Here is a 20,040-nt window from a genome sequence, read left to right on the forward strand (position 1 = left end):
TGAGGCTATTGCGTTTTTCTTTATTTTAACATACTTATATTGCAATTCCATGTTAATAGAACAGTGGTAAACACATCTCACTATTTGTAGTAAGATAGTACAGTATTTATGTTTTCAGATGTTCATATTGTTACTAGCATTAACACAGTTCAATAGTATATATTATCTTACATATAGTCATTATTTGGTTTACAGTGTAGGAATGTTAGTGAGTATAATCATTTCATGTGGTTGTATGTGATGATGCCACTGTCCTAGTGCTCCCCTGGGGTATGATCCCATATCAGTCTGGCATGGGGGGTGCAGAGAATGTTATTAAATTATTGAGGACTCCTCCCTCTTGCATACTGGAATCCTCAGCAAAGCCATCCCCCTCATTAAGGACATCCGCCATTAACAGGCTGGTATGCGTGTGGGACATTGAACCCCTGGGGGCTTGGACACCATATCTTCTACCTGCATTATTGAATAGATTGCTAGATCGGTGTTGTGGCCACCATACGTTTCTATCAACCATTGGACCCTGTAGAAACAGCAGCTCTGCTTCCTCACTAACATTTGGTGCCCACAGCCATCACAGGGGGGTCCCTCTGAGATGACATTGGGAACAACAGGCCGAGAACTGTTTACCTTGAGATGCATAGCTTGTCTGGAAGAATCTGTGACAACGGGAGGGGACTGCTTGTACTGTCCTGGGCTCGTGAGGAGGTCCAAGGGGCAGGCAGGTCCAGGGAGATTAAGGGCGACTGATGACTGAAACATGGGCAGTAGCATCATGTATCACAGCCTGTTTTGGACTTCAAGCAGCCTCGCGCAATCCATACATTCTCCTGTGGAGTCAGTCAAGCCAAAAGTATGGTCAAAGACAATTCCCTCCGCCAGAGTACCCTGCATAAATTTGCAGCCACTTATTCATCACAACTTGGGGCCCAGATGGGAATACATCATGGAGGGACATGAGCCCTGACAGATGAGACACCTGTGACTTTGAACTCCACTGACCTCCTCTTACAAGCTATTCATAACCACAAGGAATTGCTAGAGACCAAGATCAGAGAGATGCAATCAGATGTTCCATTCCTCTAAGAAGGTCAGCGACAAGCAGTGTAAAGGATTACAGCAACTGAAACCAGATTGGCTGAAACTGAAGACTCAAAGATATGAAACAACGATCCTCAAGCAACTAAAGTGATGGCATTTTCAGTTCCTAACTCAAGAGTGTTAAGGATCGAGCACAGCAGAACAATCTTTGTTTCCTCAGGTTCCCCAAAAATATTGATTTAGTAGATCTCACTCCAACCGTCACTCTAAGACCTTCATTAGAGTGGTGGATCTGATAGTGGGTCCCACAGAGAAGTTGTCTGAGTCTTTCATCATTGAGTGGACCCACTGAGTCCTGGTCCTAATGCTACCTGCGACCAAATATAGCAAGCATCTCGACGGTAGAGACTGAAAGAGGATATAGCTCAAACTCCACTGAGGACGCCTTACACAGCATCACCCTCGGAGAAGCACACCATCAACAGGTTGGAAAGGATATGGCTCATAAGACGTGTCTGGCATCACAAAGTAGGTTCTATGATCAAGGTGATAAAACCAGTAAATTGACACACTGGCTCGCATGCATAGAGGAGGCACCAAGATAATATACTCCAGCTCCTGTGTTTGGACTGGTGTCTCCACACTCGACATGAGAACATAGCACACAAGTTTGCACAATATTACAGTTCCCTGTTTAATTGGATTTCAGTGTCTCCACTGGATGGTCTCCCTGCCTGCCTGGCCTGTACACGTAGTCAGAGATTATAAGATCTAGAACAAGCACAACTTCACAAACCTGTTACCACACTTGAGATCCTAGAAGCCATTAAACAGATATTTTCCGGTAAATCCCCAGCTGAAACGTATTCCTGATGGATAATTACAAATGCCTCGCTACTCCGCTGGCACGGCCTCCATTGGTGATGTATGAAAGTAGCAGACCAGAACTTTGCGACGCACACATAGTGAACATTCTGAAACCTAATCACCGCCCAGAGAAGCGCGATTCATATCAGCTTGTCTCTCAATTGATACCAAGGCAAAAAACCTTGCTAAAATACTGGTGAGAATCCTCTCTCCAGTAAAAACTAATGTGAATCATCCCGACCAAAGTGGCTTTATGCCTTACAGGCAAACACCTTCACCCCACGATTGCTCTCTCATTAGGCCATATGAGGAATAAGCTCTAGCATTACTATTCATAGATCTCCCCAAAAATTAAATATTTGATAGCTTATAATGGGTCTACCTTCTGGCATTGTGGAACACATGGATTTTGAAACATGTTTTGTGGCCTATATTTGCACGCTACACACAGGCCTTTGTACCTGGGTAAAGTTAGCTAGGACACTGTTGTCTCCCTTTATTCTGGAGAGGGAGGGTTTGACCGGGATGTCCTCTCTCCCCCCACTATTATTTGCTAGAGATATTGAGCCCTTGACACATATGATCTGGTAGTCCATGTACATCACTGCGTTACTAACATCAGAATTCGGAAGACAAACTATTATGTGAAGAGGACTTCCTTATCTGTTTAAGTAACCGAATGACTCCATGCCCTGCAGCAATGGAGATACTGGCAACATTTGGTCAATACTCAGGACCAAAAGTCAACTTGTCTCAGAAACAGCTTTGCCCCCTTTGTCGATTAGAGGGACATGTGGCCTGGGGCGAGGTACATGGGATCCAGGTAAGTACATGTAGTATTAGATAGCTTGGGATTCACATCACTCATATAGGAAAGATGGCTCAGGCTTACCATATTACCCCGATGATGGAGTGCATCCATTCGGATACACAAACCTGGATGTCTCTTCTTATATCTAAGCTGGAGCAGGTTGTACTTCTGAAAATGATCATCCTTCCTGAAATCCCATATATATAGCAAAATTATTCAGTTAGCCTTCGCTGCGGCTTTATGCACACTGTGATGTTCTTACTGAGAACAATTTTGTGTAACAAGAGTCACCACTGGTCTCGTTAGCTAAGTGCTGCAAATCAACATGCAATGGAGGCTTATCAATTATAGATCCAGTGTCATACTATAGGGCATGAGAACTCGCAAGCATTTTCCTGAGGGCCAAAAGGTTTGGTGTGTGATGTGCCTGATGGCTTCTTTGATGCCAGGGGGTGGTGGTCGGGAAAGGGGGATGGAGGGATTGGCAGTAAGGGAGATATAGGCAAAGCAAAGGATAAATATCAATTGAACAATGTGAAACCAGAAAACCTGGGATTTATCCCGGCTTACCCACTTTTCCAAATTGTGTGATCCTAGGCAATTGTTTAATTCCACGTCTCCTCTTTTTTCTTCATCATCATTTTCAAGAGGACCATGAAATACATGATTTCATGGTATGTGCTTTACAAAACCTGCTTCTGTGTTTGATTTTAATAAACTATAATGTTGTTCATGTATAATAGGAACCCTGGCTACTCAGAAGGGCTCGTTTGGCCCACATCCTCGAAGGGATATTATATATTAGAACATTGGAATGCTGGAAGCTCCATTGAAAACAATGGAGTGCTGCGGGCTTTTACTGGCCGGTAAAAGCCCGCAGCGCCAACATTCCAATGTTCGCTTTGTTCACAGCAGCAGCTGTGAACAAAGCCTCACGGAGCCCGAGGGGATTTTAATCCCCTCGGGCTCTGTGATTAATTTGTGTTTTTAAATAGAACATTCTGCCCTGAGTGGCAGAATGTTCTAATAGCCTTAGAACCCGCCGTAGCGGGCTGTACCGGCTATTAAAGGCCCTTTCCCTTGTTAAATGCCCTCGCCTTCGGCCCGGGCACTTAACGCGGGGAGCGGGCCTTTAATAGCCAGTAGAGCCCGCTACGGCGGGTTCTAAGGCTATATTACCATAGGTGGTTATTCTTTTTTATGGCACATGTTCGTGTAGAAGATAGCCATGCTGGAAGGCTGTTTTACTGGCAAGCAACATCTACTAATTGGAATGGCTGAACTGATCATGATATTGTGGGATGTTCTCTTTTGCCACAATCCCTTTTCATCCCCTCTTTCTGCCTTCTCCTGACTAAGAATGGAGTAATTGCAAATGTTTTAGATACAATGTGCATGTTGCAATGAGACCGTGCAGACAGCGGTAAATCTAATAAATGTGCAAATGAATTTGGCACAATAGTCATTATGTGGGAGTGTTGATTTAATTTTGAGCAAATTGTGTTATTTTGTCTTTTGACAGTTTTTTTTTTGCTGTTTACCTTCAGGAGTTTACACTAAAAACCGGAATTTCCGCCTGTACAAGTCATCAAAACTTGGAAAAAATGTGTTTCTTGAAGTAGCTGAAGACAATGCATTTGTTCCTAAACGCCAGAAAAATCTCTCAATTGAAGAACAAATTTTCCTTTCATCTTTGGTCAGCAATGTGAGGTAACTGCTAAAATCCATATAGTATACTTTTCAGTATATAAGTGCTCATTAATGTACCGTAATGCCCACCAAATGCCAATGGATGATTCTGAGTTTAATGATTGTGAATATGCAATATTTTCATATAAAGGAAGAAAGGGCAGACTTTTACCTTTTTAAACTGTTACTGCTATTTTATATTTTAACTTTTCTCTAGGAACTGAAGAATAATTATAGGTTGCAAGGGGGACATGCTCTTGCGATGCCATTGGACCCAAGCTGCACTTCATTTGGCAGTGTCCAAAAGACTGAATCAAGACTTGAAGGATGTCAAAAAGATGGACAAAGTGAGGTTTATGTAGTCACTGGAGGCCATATGCCCTGGCTGTTCGGGCTGGACTGTTCTTACTGGAGCATTACAAGATGGATTTGTATTTATCTGGTCTGTGCCTCTAGTGGTAGTGTGTGCTACAAATGTTAGACTGGAGTACGACCTGAATATTTACCAGTGGCTGAGATTATATTAATTCGAGCATTTCACCGGTGACTTTTTTGTTTTTCCTCTCAAAATACTGATGGTAGGACTGCTATTAAATACCAATGTAGATCAGTATTTAGAATGTTTCCATCACACCGTAAAAGAAGCGCATAGTTCTCTATCGAGCTGTAATGCCAAGCAACTGGTTTTGCAGCAAACATCCACAACAACTATATGCAAATTGGCCTTGGTCTTCCTAAAGAAAACAGGCGAAAATACTTACTTTTGCTCCTTTACCTAATCTTAATTCTGGTTCAGCCAGGGAAATGGCAGTCAGGCTGGTCAAGTGCTACCCAGGTTGCAAGCATAGAGGGTCGGCCTCCCTTCCCTGGGCATTACAGCCATAGTCCATGTTGGAAATGGCTCTTCCTGCAGGGTTATCCCCAAACCTTTTACCTTTCTCCTCTGATTTTTCTGAACCTCTTTTTGTTGGCTTTAGGACTCTGGGCACTTTACTACTGCTAATCAGTGCTAAAATGCATGTGCTCTCACCCCTAAAACATGGTCTAATTAGCTTATGCCTGTTTGGCTTATTTAATTTACATATAAGTCCCTTGTAAACTGGTATACCATACACCCATGTCCTGTAAATTAAATTCTACCAGTGGACCTGCAGCGCAGATTGCGCCACCCACAGAAATAGCCTTTCAAACATGTCCCAAGCCTGCCACTGCAGAGCCTGCATGCACAGTTTACTGCCACACTGACTTAGCAAGCCAAACCCCTTGCCAAGGCCTAGACTCCCATTTTGCTATACCTAAGTCACCCCTACGGTAGTCCCTAGATAGCACCAAGGGAAGAGTTCTGTGTATGTAAAAAGTACTACTGTGAGTGCTGCTACTCTCATAGGATTGCATTAGAAATTCCCTTCCATATGTCAAAGTGTTAATTTTTGATCTATAAGGAGTAGCGTGGGCATGTTTGGTTTGGTAGTGAAAAATGCTGCTTACTGGTTTAGATGGAGTTTACATTACTGTTTTAAAACTGCCACTTTATAGAAAGTGGGCATGTCTCTGTGCTTATATACTGGTGCTTTGCAGCTTGACTCTAGTCCCCGTCTAGGGCAGAGTGACCGTTCCACTTTGTGTATACTCTCCAGACAGCCTGTCATCAGGGAGGGCTAGGTGAGACAGGGTTACATCTGCATACTGATGGTCTTCCTGGGCTGAGAGAGTTGGAGGCGGGGACACACTTTGCACCTGAATAGGCTGTGTCCTGCACTCGCACAAAAAGGGCTTGTTTACCCCATACTGATGTCTGGAGCCAGGGTAGAGGAGAAGGGACATCCCTGGAAAAGGTCAGATCTGGCTGAAACCTTCTCCCACCTTCTAGAAGCTTGGCATTCTGAGTATAAGTAGAGGTGCTGTAGCCCCCTGATCTATAGGGCACTTTTGGGAACTGGGACTGAACCTCTGCCAGAGGGACTGCTGTGCTGCCAAAGGACTCATCGGGACTGCTCTTCTGTTGTTGCCATGCTTGTTGGTATGTGCTGGATGGCACAAATGACTCATCTGGATTGATTTTCTGTGTGTTGCCCTGACCTTATTCTGCTGGTCGGCCTGCCCTTGCTCCCCCTCCCCCCTTCCAGACAGGTGTCCTCTCCGGAGCCCCAGTGTGAGTTGAATATTGCCTGCTGCTCCTGAACTCTTATTCACACTGCGCGTGGAGAGCGCTTCATTGGGAACTTGATGGTGCCCTAATGAGAAGCTTGTGATGAGCGCATCTCTCTCCTCATTCCTCCATGGAGCAGTCGTCAGAGTGCGTGAATAGCTCATTACAGGAGTGTGTGCAGTACTTCCCCTGTGCCTTCGCTTCAAGGAGTCCTGGAGTTGCTTTGACAGTGCCCCACTCCAAGGTCAACCAACACTTCAGCAGGAGGCTCCTGGGCACTGCTGCACCCACCAAGGAGGGAAGACCGGCACAGCATCAGGGGAAGCCTCGGCTTTTGAGGGAAGCCAGAGGGGCATCCAACATCGAGAAACAGAGGCGCCGCAGAGCAGAGAAGCCTGCTGGTGTCACACTGTGAGCAGGGCTAAGAGTATAACGTAGTTTACTCTCCATTAACATAGCAAACATAGGAATGGAAATCTTAAATTCAAATATACAACATACAATATATTTCAATTTAGATATTTATTATAGCTAATTAAACATTCAGTTCGCACATAATATAATCAACATAGAATCAACCAAAAAAATATAATACAAGGTTGGATTAAACACTCTCCAGCCTGTAAGGGATATCTAAGTTCTTTCATATCTAAGGTATTTTATCTTATTTTAATATAAACAAACTAGTCTTTTACTATTCTTGACTGGATTCTCTCGGTGGTAATCCAACACTTTTATGCTATAGGTGATTCTATTTCTGCACTTTATCTAGCATTTTGCTGGACACTAATGGTGCTTTCCTTGGATCTTTAGATTTATTTACCTTTATTAACCCCTTCCCCGCCACGGACGTAATGGTTACGTCCATGGCAGCGCCCGTGTGGCGCCATGGACGTAACCATTACGTCCTGAATGCTTCCCTCGGGAGAAGCGCTAACGCTCCTCCCGAGGGCCGCCCCCCCCACCCCCCTAGGTCAGGGCTGACCGGGGAATCCCTTCCCCTTCCACCCCCGGCCCCCCCCACCCCCACTGTGACGTCAGCGCGCGCGCGCGCTGATGTGTCACAGGGGCCTCCCTCGTCGCGCTGGAAGCTCTGCTTCCAGCGCGATTGAAAAAGAAATGCAAAAGCATTTCTTTTTCAATCACTTGGGAGGCCCGGAGGAGCTTCAAAGGGAAGGAAAAGTATTTCCTTCCCTTTGAAGTCCCTCCGAGGGTTTCAAAAGCCGGATTGCTTGCAATCCGGCTTTTGAAACCCCACTAGACACCAGGGATTTTTTTTTTTTTCTTTGAAATTGACAAAAGGGAGCGACCCCTTGGGCAAGGGTCGCTCCCAGGGGGGGCATTTTTTTGAAAAGGCCTTTTCTGCCCCCCCTGGGGGCAGATCGGCCTTATTAGGCCGATCTGCCCCCAGGGGGGGCAGAAACCTCTAGGCACCAGGGACCATTTTTTTTTTTTTTTTTTTTTCATTTTTTTTATTGAGGTGGGGAGCGACCCCTTAGGCAAGGGTCGCTCCCCTTGGGGGAAAATTATATTTTGGCCATTTCTGCCCCCCTTGGGGGCAGATTGGCCTATTTTGATGAGGCCAATCTGCCCCCAAGGGGGGTAGAAACCACTAGACACCAGGGATTTTTTTTTTTTATTATTGTTATTGACAAAAGGGAGCGACCCCTTGGGCAAGGGTCGCTCCCAGGGGGGGCATATTTTCGGGAAGGCCTTTTCTGCCCCCCCTGGGGGCAGATCGGCCTACTATTAGGCCGATTTGCCCCCAGGGGGGGCAGAAACCTCTAGGCACCAGGGACCATTTATTTTTTTTTTTTTTCATTTTTTTTTTTTTTTTGGTGGGGAGCGACCCCTTAGGCAAGGGTCGCTCCCCTTGGGGGAAAATTATATTTTGGCCATTTCTGCCTCCCTTGGGGGCAGATTGGCCTATTTTGATGAGGCCAATCTGCCCCCAAGGGGGGTAGAAACCACTAGACACCAGGGAGTTTTTTCTTTGCGTGAATTTCACGCAAAGGGAGCGACCCCTTAGGCAAGGGTCGCTCCCTGGGGGGGAGGGCAATTTATTTTAGGCCATTTCTGCCCCCCCTGGGGGCAGATCGGCCTATTATTAGGTCGATCTGCCCCCAGGGGGGGAAGAAACCTCTAGGCGCCAGGGCAAATTATTTTTTTGTGGTTTTTTTTTTGTTCTTTCTTTTTTTTAGAGATGGGGAGCGACCCATCAGGCAATGGTCGCTCCCCTGGGGGGCAAATTGTATTTAGACCATTTCTGCCCCCCTGGGGGCAGATTGGCCGATTTTAGGTCAATCTGCCCCCAAGGGGGCAGAAACCACTAGGCACCGGGGATTTGTTTTTTGGCGCCAATGTCACGCAGGGGGAGCGACCCCGTAGGCAAGGGTCGCTCCCGGGGGGGGGGGGGGGGGGGGGGGGGTTGGGGGGGCAAATTTATTTTAGGCCATTTCTGCCCCCCCGGGGGACAGATCGGCCTATTATTAGGCCGAACTGCCCCCCGGGGGGGGGGGGGGGCAGAACACTCTAGGCGCCAGGGCAATTTTTTTTGTGTGTTTTTTTTTTTTGTTGTTTCTTTTTTTAGAGATGGGGAGCGACCCATCAGGCAAGGGTCGCTCCCCTGGGGGGGCAAATTGTATTTAGACCATTTCTGCCCCCCTGGGGGCAGATTGGCCAATTTTAGGTCAATCTGCCCCCAAGGGGGCAGAAACCACTAGGCACCGGGGATTTGTTTTTTGGCGCCAATGTCACGCAGGGGGAGCGACCCCGTAGGCAAGGGTCGCTCACGGGGGGGGCGTTGGGGGGGCAAATTTATTTTAGGCCATTTCTGCCCCCCCGGGGGACAGATCGGCCTATTATTAGGCCGAACTGCCCCCGGGGGGGGGGGGGCAGAACACTCTAGGCACCAGGGCAATTTTTTTGGTGTGTTTTTTTTTTTTTTTGTTGTTTCTTTTTTTAGAGATGGGGAGCGACCCATCAGGCAAGGGTCGCTCCCCTGGGGGGGCAAATTGTATTTAGACCATTTCTGCCCCCCTGGGGGCAGATTGGCCAATTTTAGGTCAATCTGCCCCCAAGGGGGCAGAAACCACTAGGCGCCTGGGGCCGGCTGAGCTACAGGCCAAACACCACAGGTAGGCACCTTGCAAGAAACACCTCTGTTTTCTGTGAAAAAATATGTTGTGTCCACGTTGTGTTTTGGGCCATTTCCTTTTGTGGGCGCTAGGCCTACCCACAGAAGTGATGTACCATTTTTATCGAGAGACTTAGGGGAACGCTGGGTGGAAGGAAATTTGTGGCTCCTCTCAGATTTCAGAACTTTCTGTCACCGAAATGAGAGGAAAAAGTGTTTTTTGGGCCAAATTTTGATGTTTGCAAAGGATTCTAGGTAACATAACCTGGTCAGAGCCCCGCAAGTCACCCCATCTTGGATTCCCCTGGGTTTCTAGTTTTCAAAAATGCACTGGTTTGCTAGGTTTCCTCAGGTGTCGGCTGAGCTACAGGCCAAAATCCACAGGTAGGCACTGCTTTTTATAAAAAAATGTGATGTGTCCACGTTGTGTTTTGGGCCCTTTCCTTTCGTGGGCGCTAGTCCTACCCACACAAGTGATGTATCATTTTTATCGGGAGACTTGGGGGAACGCTGGGTAGAAGGAAATTTGTGGCTCCTCTCAGATTCCAGAACTTTCTGCCACACAAATGTGAGTAACATGTGTATTTTTAGCCAAATTTTGAGGTTTGCAAAGGATTCTGGGTAACAGAACCTGGTCCGAGCCCCGCAAGTCACCCCTCCTTTGATTCCCCTAGGTCTCTAGTTTTCAGAAATGCACAGGTTTGGTAGGTTTCCCTAGGTGCCGGCTGAGCTAGAGGCCAAAATCTACAGGTAGGCACTTCGCAAAAAACACCTCTGTTTTTTTCCAAAATTTAGGATGTGTCCACGTTGCGCTTTGGGGTGTTTCCTGTCGCCGGCGCTAGGCCTACCCACGCAAGTGAGGTATCATTTTTATCGGGAGACTTGGGGGAACGCTGGGTGGAAGGAAATTTGTTGCTCCTCTCAGATTCCAGAACTTTCTGCCACAGAAATGTGAGGTACATGTGTTTTTTTAGCCAAATTTTGAGGTTTGCAAAGGATTCTGGGTAACAGAACCTGGTCCGAGCCCCGCAAGTCACCCCTCCTTGGATTCCCCTAGGTCTCTAGTTTTCAGAAATACACAGGTTTGGTAGGTTTCCCTAGGTGCCGGCTGAGCTAGAGGCCAAAATCTACAGGTAGGCACTTCGCAAAAAACACCTCTGTTTTTTTCCAAAATTTAGGATGTGTCCACGTTGCGCTTTGGGGTGTTTCTTGTCGTCGGCGCTAGGCCTACCCACGCAAGTGAGGTATCATTTTTATCGGGAGACTTGGGGGAACGCTGGGTGGAAGGAAATTTGTAGCTCCTCTCAGATTCCAGAACTTTCTGCCACAGAAATGTAAGGGACGTGTTTTTTTAGCCACATTTTGAGGTTTGCAAAGGATTCTGGGTAACAGAACCTGGTCCGAGCCCCGCAAGTCACCCCTCCTTGGATTCCCCTAGGTCTCTAGGTTTCAGAAATGCACAGGTTTGGTAGGTTTCCCTAGGTGCCGGCTGAGCTAGAGGCCAAAATCTACAGGTAGGCACTTCGCAAAAAACACCTCTGTTTTTTTCCAAAATTTAGGATGTGTCCACGTTGCGCTTTGGGGTGTTTCCTGTCGCCGGCGCTAGGCCTACCCACGCAAGTGAGGTATCATTTTTATCGGGAGACTTGGGGGAACGCTGGGTGGAAGGAAATTTGTAGCTCCTCTCAGATTCCAGAACTTTCTGCCACAGAAATGTGAGGGACATGTGTTTTTTTAGCCAAATTTTGAGGTTTGCAAAGGATTCTGGGTAACAGAACCTGGTCCGAGCCCCGCAAGTCACCCCTCCTTGGATTCCCCTAGGTCTCTAGTTTTCAGAAATGCACAGGTTTGGTAGGTTTCCCTAGGTGCCGGCTGAGCTAGAGGCCAAAATCTACAGGTAGTCACTTTGCTAAAAACAGCTCTGTTTTCTGTGATATGTCCACGTTGTGTTTTGGGGCATATCCTGTCGCGGGCGCTAGGCCTACCCACACAAGTGAGGTATCATTTTTATCGTGAGACGTGGGGGAACGCTGGGTGGAAGGAAATTTGTGGCTCCTCTCAGATTCCAGAACTTTCTGCCACAGAAATATGAGGAACATGTGTTTTTTTAGCCAAATTTTGAGGTTTGCAAAGGATTCTGGGTAACAGAACCTGGTCCGAGCCCCGCAAGTCACCCCTCCTTGGATCCCCCTAGGTCTCTAGTTTTCAGAAATGCACAGGTTTGGTAGGTTTCCATAGGTGGTGGCTTAGCTAGAGGCCAAAATCTACAGGTAGTCACTTTGCTAAAAACAGCTCTGTTTTCTGTGATATGTCCACGTTGTGTTTTGGGGCATATCCTGTCGCGGGCGCTAGGCCTACCCACACAAGTGAGGTATCATTTTTATCGGGAGACGTGGGGGAACGCTAGGTGGAAGGAAATTTGTGGCTCCTCTCAGATTCCAGAACTTTCTGCCACAGAAATGTGAGGAACATGTGTTTTTTTAGCCAAATTTTGAGGTTTGCAAAGGATTCTGGGTAACCGAACCTGGTCCGAGCCACACAAGTCACCCCTCCTTGGATTCCCCTAGGTCTCTAGTTTTCAGAAATGCACAGGTTTGGTAGGTTTCCCTAGGTGGCGGCTGAGCTAGAGGCCAAAATCTACAGGTAGTCACTTTGCTAAAAACAGCTCTGTTTTCTGTGATGTGTCCAGGTTGTGTTTTGGGGCATATCCTGTCGCGGGCGCTAGGCCTACCCACACAAGTGAGGTATCATTTTTATCGGGAGACGTGGGGGAATGCTGGGTGGAAGGAAATTTGTCGCTCCTCTCAGATTCCAGAACTTTCTGCCACAGAAATGTGAGGAACATGTGTTTTTTTAGCCAAATTTTGAGGTGTGCAAAGGATTCTGGGTAACAGAACCTGGTCCGAGCCACACAAGTCACCCCTCCTTGGATTCCCCTAGGTCTCTAGTTTTCAGAAATGCACAGGTTTGGTAGGTTTCCCTAGGTGGCGGCTGAGCTAGATGCCAAAATCTACAGGTAGTCACTTTGCTAAAAACAGCTCTGTTTTCTGTGATGTGTCCACGTTGTGTTTTGGGGCATATCCTGTCGCGGGCGCTAGGCCTACCCAAACAAGTGAGGTATCATTTTTATCGGGAGACTTGGGAGAACATAGAATAGCAAAACAAGTGTTATTGCCCCTTGTCTTTCTCTACATTTATTCCTTCCAAATATAGGGGTGTGTGTAAAAAAGACATCTATTTGAGAAATTCCATGTAATTCACGTGCTACTATGGTCACCCCGGAATTCAGAGATGTGCAAATAACCACTGCTCCTCAACACCTTATCTTGTGCCCTTTTTGGAAATGCAAAGGTTTTCTTGATAGCTATTTTTTACTCCTTATATTTCAGCAAATGAATTACTGTATACCCGGTATAGAATGAAAACGCACTGCAGGGTGCAGCTCATTTATTGGCTCTGGGTTCCTCGGGTTCTTGATGAACCTACAAACCCTATATATCCCCGCAACCAGAGGAGTCCAGCAGACGTAACGGATTATTGCTTTCGATAATCTGACATTGCAGGGAAAAGTTACAGAGTAAAAAGTAGAGAAAAATTGATGTTTTTTTCACCTCAATTTCAATATTTTTCTTTTTCAGCTGTTATTTTCTGTAGGAAACCCTTGTAGGATCTACACAAATGACCCCTTGCTGAATTCAGAATTTTGTCTACCTTTCAGAAATGTTTAGGTTTCTGGGATCCAGCATTGGTTTCATGACCATTCCTGTCACTGACTGGAAGGAGGCTGAAAGCACAAAAAATTGCACAAATGGGGTATGCCCCAGTAAAATGCCAAAATTGTGTTGAAAAATTGGGTTTTCGGATTCAAGTCTGCCTCTTCCTGAAAGCTGGGAAGCTGCTGAGTTTAGCACCGCAAACCCTTTGTTGATGCCATTTTCAGGGGAAAAACCACAAGCCTTCTTCTGCAGCCACTTTTTCCAATTTTTTTGAAAAAAACAAAATTTTCCCTGTATTTTGGCCAATTTCTTGGCCTCTTTCAGGGGAACCCACAAAGTCTGGGTACCTCCAGAATCCCTAGGATGTTGGAAAAAAAGGACGCAAATTTGGCTTGGTTAGCTTATGTGGACAAAAAGTTATGCGGGCCTAAGCGCGAACTGCCCCAAATAGGCAAAAAAAGGCCTGGCACAGGAGGGGGAAAAGGCCTGGCAGCGAAGTGGTTAAGCATTGGTTTTATAGATTTTGATCTTGGGCACTTTATCGGTGTTTTTTCTTAATTAAGTCACTTGAGTTGGTCTGGTTGCAAATCTGACATGATTCGAGCCTTCCCCCAATGCAAAGAACTGTAATGAATCATTTTGATGTTTCTTTGATAGGCAGATTACAAGATGTACGTATGCCAATTATACTGAATCATAAAGTCCTGATGAAGGTGTATTTATATTTTTCTTCACTCACCGAAACGCGCGTCGGCTTGTAAATTGGCATGTCTTGAACATTGGCATGAAGTGTTTGAAATTGGCAAATTTGAAGCCCTGACCAGGATTGGCTACCATCAGGCCTGTAACACGAGAATTTGAATCAGGAAATTATAACCTAGAATTGCCTGTTATTATGTTGAATTTTATACAATCCAAACTACAACGCATAATTGTAGCATCAAAGCAGTAACTTTATTGTGCTGTTTAAATATCCTCTCATGTATGAGGCGGTTGTAAATTTGTATGTATACAATTTTGTGATTTTGTTGGTTCTGTGTTTTTTGTTTATTTTTGCGTATCTACTGGTATGTTATTTATGTTTTCATATATGTATGTTTCATTTAGGTTAGGGGGTTGTATTATATTTTTTTGGTTGATTCTATGTTGATTATATTATGTGCGAACTGAATGTTTAATTAGTTATAATAAATATCTAAATTGAAATATATTGTATGTTGTATATTTGAATTTAAGATTTCCATTCCTATGTTTGCTATGTTAATGGAGAGTAAACTACGTTATACTCATAGTATTGCTTCCCTGTGTGTTACTCTCTGTATCTAGCTCAGGGACCCTGTTTAGATACGAGGACACACTGTGAGCAGGGCCCAACGAGGGAAACCAAGCCCACCCTTGCTCCATAGGTAGCCGCACCTCTCCAGAAACTGAGGAGGCGGGCCTCGTTACCGAGACCTACCACCATTCCTGCCTGAGCCCTCCCACCCCCCAGTGGTCAGCGCTGCACTCCCAGAGACCACTGCCGCGCAGGGGGAGCTCCATGTGACATCAGTTCTACTTAGCCCTTCCCATCTGGGACTCCAATACTGACCATGCGGGTAGCTGCTGCTACTGAGGTAGCCTTACACATGGGGAGGGAAGCCTAAGGAGGGTCTCCCTGCGACCCTCTACAGAACGTGTGCGGGCCTGCTCCCCGTGCATTTCCTCACCTGGGGCTGGGGGACATTCCTTGGAGAGGTAGGGGATCACCACCCTCAAAGGCGAGGAGTTGCCTCTGGGAGGCTTACATGGAAATTACCTTATTAGAGGTAATAGGCATGTAGGAGCGATTATGCCTGCGGTTGGCACCTAAAATTACTGCCTAACCTGTAATAGAAGTGCAGGAGCGCTGTATCTATGTGTTAACAGTTATTATGGTGAATCGGAAGCTTTGTGTTTGGCCTGATCTAAACAACCTCCTACGGTACATATCCTAATGTTATGCGACTGTGGTTCTGTGATATTTACGGGAGTCATGTACTCACCTTGATAATTTGGTGGTGCATGTGTTCTCTTTCATAAACTATTGCATATCAGGCCATTATGATTACCGTTTGTGCCACTGGCACTGGCAGGAAAACGAGTGCTACTTCAGAGTTGGCCTAATAGGCTCAGTATTTGGGTGACCTATGCAATTTTATTCATTACATGCTAAATTTCATGCTGTAAATCTGCACTGACAGGTTCTAAAGTATATTGTTTACTTAGTCTTATCTTGTAAGGAGAACGAATACTCTACTACCTCAGTAGTTCCGGAATGTGCCCATCATTGATGATTAATGTTGTTCTGCCTTATGCGATATATATAATATACATTATATTTTTATGTAACCTTGTGTGGAGTCTCTTTTGTGGTGTATTTATTGTGTCAATAGTTTGAGTGTGTTGCTGAAACGCTTTACACCTGACCTGGAGATAAGCCTGACTGCTCTACGCCAAGCCACCAGGGGGTGAGCACAGGTTACCTGTAGTGCATAACCTACTTGCCCTGCCTAGAGTGGTGGGTTCTGGCTGGCTGAGGTGCACACCCTAGCCATTCCAAAACCTCAGTTCCTACAGCCCAGTTCTGTGAGGCCAGTGTGACTTTCTATTTATAATCCTTCAGTCGCACCCTAAACGAAGCACATATTGCCACATGTATGTAAAGCAACTCAGTTTGCAACGAATATCCATACATCAGAACATCTCTGTAGCTCCGGAAATGTGAGTATGCGGCCAGCCAGCTCTGCTTCTCCTGAGCTCTGACTCCAACACTTAACTCTTGCACACGACTCGTGCTCTTGCTTCTTTGCCTCTTTGCCAACAGAGAAAGTTGGAGATGGAAGAATACTTGGTGGGGCACTGTGTACTCAAGAAGTTCTGTCGGCTCTGTACATCGCCCCATTCACAGGCATCTTGCTTCCTCCATAAAGTACAGGTGGAGTGGGTGCAACCCTGAGAACATAATGTTAAAATATACTTTTATAATCAAATATATAAATTATTGAATGAATACTCCGCTGTGTTTACAAAGAATGAAAGAGACTGATGTTGAAAAATCACAGAGTTTGTAACTTTAAAATGGCTTTTCACTATCTACAAAACAAATATCCCAACACAGTGATGTTTTCCATGTCACAAAACTGGTTTACTGACTTGTACTGATTGGTGATTATGAAGAGGCATAAAAGCGGTCCTCCTGATTGCAAATCTCAGAAATGTTCAGTACCATTGAACATCTCTTCATAGCAGGCGGTAGTTTATTCGCAAAGGGGAAGTTGATATCCTTGCAAGCTTTTGGGAGTGCATTGGGTGTCCTCGTAGGGCGCAAGCAAGGGGTCCTATGGAACACTGCCTGTTCCCCAAATGTGGTCCTAAATAGGATTTTTTTTTTTTTTTTTTTTTTAAAGCAGCACCTGTTCCTTTAAAAATTAAGTTTCCCGTTTGGGAATGCAAACTAAATGATCGTGGTCAGCAATTTTGTGCACAGCTCCATCCCTTGGTTTATACCCAAAGGGGAGTGAAATAGCGAACTGCCTAATTAATACTCATTTTTCATGACGTTAAGCAAGTGGCGAGTTTGTGAGATAACCAATAGTCGCAACAAGTCGCAACACAAAATCCTTATTTGTAGTCTTAGCACGTTTAAAAATCTTTTTGCAGGAGACTTCTTTTTTATAGTCTCTGTTATCTTCTCCCAACTATCTATTATCTCTGACCAGTGACTGCCAGTCTTGAATCTATATTGTGACTTCTCCCTTCATTTTACAAATTCTTGCAAGTTTACTGATGTATCTGCTTTAGTTATGAATGACAGTTGTTTTATTTTTTTTACCAGAGGTCATTAGCTAAACGTAGTCTGAAAATAAGAATTTATATAGAATTCGCCCTTTAAGGCAAATGTGACTTCTGCTATTGCTCAGCACCAGTTGCAATTGATGATGGAGATTGTCTGGACTCTAGAAGAAGCCCTTTTTCCAAAGATGATCTGGTAGTAATGAGGTTTCATAAAGAGGACTCTTGTGCTTGTGTAGCACCTCAATCATAGTTGTGGCGTGGAGAGGCAAAACGGTAGGTTCCTGAGGGAGGGGTTTGACGGAAAATTGGCCTGCGTTCTTTCTTGCTGCTGGCTCTCATACTTTGATGCATTGTTATATGGCTTCAACGAGAATTAGGGGGGTGGGTCTGGCCTGCTGTGGTGGAGTGTTGTAGGTGGGCTTTGGTGAATAAACTAGAGAGCTGAGAGCTAAACTGTAGCATCAAGGTCTGGTTACTAAATATCAATCTGCCAAACCGCCCTAACAAAAGGTTGAGGATATTCACTTTTCTAAGGAGAGGTAATAGTGGCTCTGCAGGAACCCACGTGTTAAGCTGATATTGGTATTTGTTCCTCACCTTTTTATGGCGGGCAATTCCCTGCTACCACAAAGATGATGTGCAGTTGCTCTTCTGATTGCTACATTTGTAGCATTCACAGTGACAGCTAGTGCACTCGATAAGGTGGCCAGGTATTTTTAGCTTACGTATGTGGCAGGCAGCGCGGCAGTTACACGGGTGGAGCTCCCATCCAAACTAGGGATGAGACAAGTTCCTGCTTACATTCTTAGGCGCCATTTCAGGATTTGTTGAAGAGCATTTGATTGTGGGTGCAGGGAGATAAGGTAACAAATAAGTATAGAGATAGGGCTGGCAGGTAGGCCACCATAAGAGGCCAACGGAGATTGAGGGAGATCCTGGATGGATGGAGACAGGAGCTTGTCAACAGTAGCAAACAGACAGCATATGCGAGACGAAGGAGGTTATGAAGTGAATGCTCTTTGCTTGAGAGATTTCAAGGACACCTGACCTCGAAAGCGTAGCAAATGGCAGATTGTTCAGTGTGTGAGTTTCATTTATCCAATACCTGGAAGTTTAATTTTTTTGTGTGCCATTTCCAAGTGGAATTAAAGCATGTAACCTAGAACACTATTAATTTATCTGAATAGATCCGTTCTCTAGATAACATTCACCATATTGTAATGGAACTATTCTCTCTTTGCAGATTCTCAGATACTTTAAGGATTTTAACCTGCGAAATTCCAGAAAATAAAAAGACAAAATGCTCTGATGGCCCACGGTCTAGCACTTCAGGTAACTTCTCTACAAAAGGAATCACTCTTTCTTATTTGTCACCTACCGAAATGGTTTCCACCACTGTGAAAAATATGTGCTTTTCTAGCACAAGTTGCATTTCATCTGCATTTTCAAAAAGTGTTCCTGGGTTTACTAAAAGCCTCCATTCCTACTCTCAGAATATGCTAAAATGGTAAACTAATAAATGGCATGGTATCACAGTCGCTTTCTTAGACTAGAACGTTGTCAGAGAAAAGGGTCTCAGAAGGTTTTTCTAAAAAAATATTTGTATATGGAGTGTGTTCATGCGAATTGGCAAGTGCCATGTATGTGGAACTTTGACACCATCTTTGAACTTTTGCTGAGTGTCAGAGGTGTTGAAATCGCAACTCGGGGGTTTATCTCTCAAAGCAGCAGCTGCACCAGGTGATCTTTGTGAAGTAGAGGTCCTTCGAGGTCCAGCAAGAAAGAGCTGTGTTCTTTGCTTTTTTATGACCTGGTTTGGTAGTGTCCTTCTATGTACTAAAATCTTACTCTGCATGTAAACTGCAAGTGTTTTAGGGACCGAGCGAGTATTAATGAGCTTAATATTTATAACTTGCCTAGGAACATAAAGCTGATCATAGTCTACAGTGCTGCTCGGACAGCATGAATTTATCCTGAACATACGATGTGAAGTCACTGTGTTAAAGTGATGTTGTGTTGGTACATGGTGAAGTGGAGCCAGTGGTTTCGTCAGGGGCCCAGGCCCAGCTCTCCACCTACCTCTGTTAGCCCTTGGCCAGCTCAAGGATCCACGTTCTTCCAGGCCATCTCTTCTCTGCTGCATTCTTCTTCATCTTCCTGCTTCTGCGTCACTCTCTTCTTGAGCCTCTTTCCCTCCCTTTGTGCTGCTGCTTCTGCCCATTTCCCGCCCGTTTTTCTCACTTTCTACTTCAGTCTTTCCCTTATTGCTTTGTTCTCACCTTATTTCTTCATTCTTTCTGCTCTCTTTTTGTTTTTTTCTGCCCTCTTTGGGCCCTTTTAGTCTGCTTTTGCTGCGGCCCCTTTTTGCCCTTTTCCTCACTCCTTGCTTTAGTTCCTGCTGCCTCCACTTTCACCCCTCCTCCTGCCTCCCCTTTCCCTTCCCACTTTATTGCCACCCCGTCCACCAACTCCTAGCACACCTTCCAGGACTTACTTAATGGCGGCTGCGCCATAGTCAAGCCTGTCTGCGCCTGGACCGCACCCAGCCCCAGAATCATGGTCCAACTGCCACCCATTGCTACACTTTTACCTCCCTCTGGCCACTCAACCCTGGATGCCACCACAAAATTACCACAGCACCACACTCCATGGTAGGACCTTGCACCTGCACCCTCTGCCACTTCACCTGCCACAACACGCAATCCCCCACTCCTCTCATGAACACCCAGACCACTTGACACACAACACCAGCTACTCTAAACCAGCTTGAATGCACCTTCCTCAACACCTGGTCACTCAGTAAACACACCATTGA

General features: G+C 45.4%; 1 protein-coding gene across 2 annotated transcripts in view; it reads left to right on the forward strand.

Moving 5' to 3' along the window:
- PRIMPOL (primase and DNA directed polymerase) overlaps nucleotides 1–20,040 on the forward strand; it is a 348,310-nt gene that overhangs the window by 210,470 nt on the left and 117,800 nt on the right. For both annotated transcript variants that reach the window (XM_069199467.1, XM_069199474.1), the window contains exons 7-8: nucleotides 4,267–4,429; nucleotides 18,469–18,557. In XM_069199467.1, the coding sequence (XP_069055568.1) occupies nucleotides 4,267–4,429; nucleotides 18,469–18,557 (252 nt within the window). The remainder of the gene's footprint in view (nucleotides 1–4,266; nucleotides 4,430–18,468; nucleotides 18,558–20,040) is intronic.

Source organism: Pleurodeles waltl, chromosome 1_2 (assembly GCF_031143425.1).
Source record: "Pleurodeles waltl isolate 20211129_DDA chromosome 1_2, aPleWal1.hap1.20221129, whole genome shotgun sequence".
Classification (NCBI taxonomy): Eukaryota; Metazoa; Chordata; class Amphibia; order Caudata; family Salamandridae; genus Pleurodeles; species Pleurodeles waltl.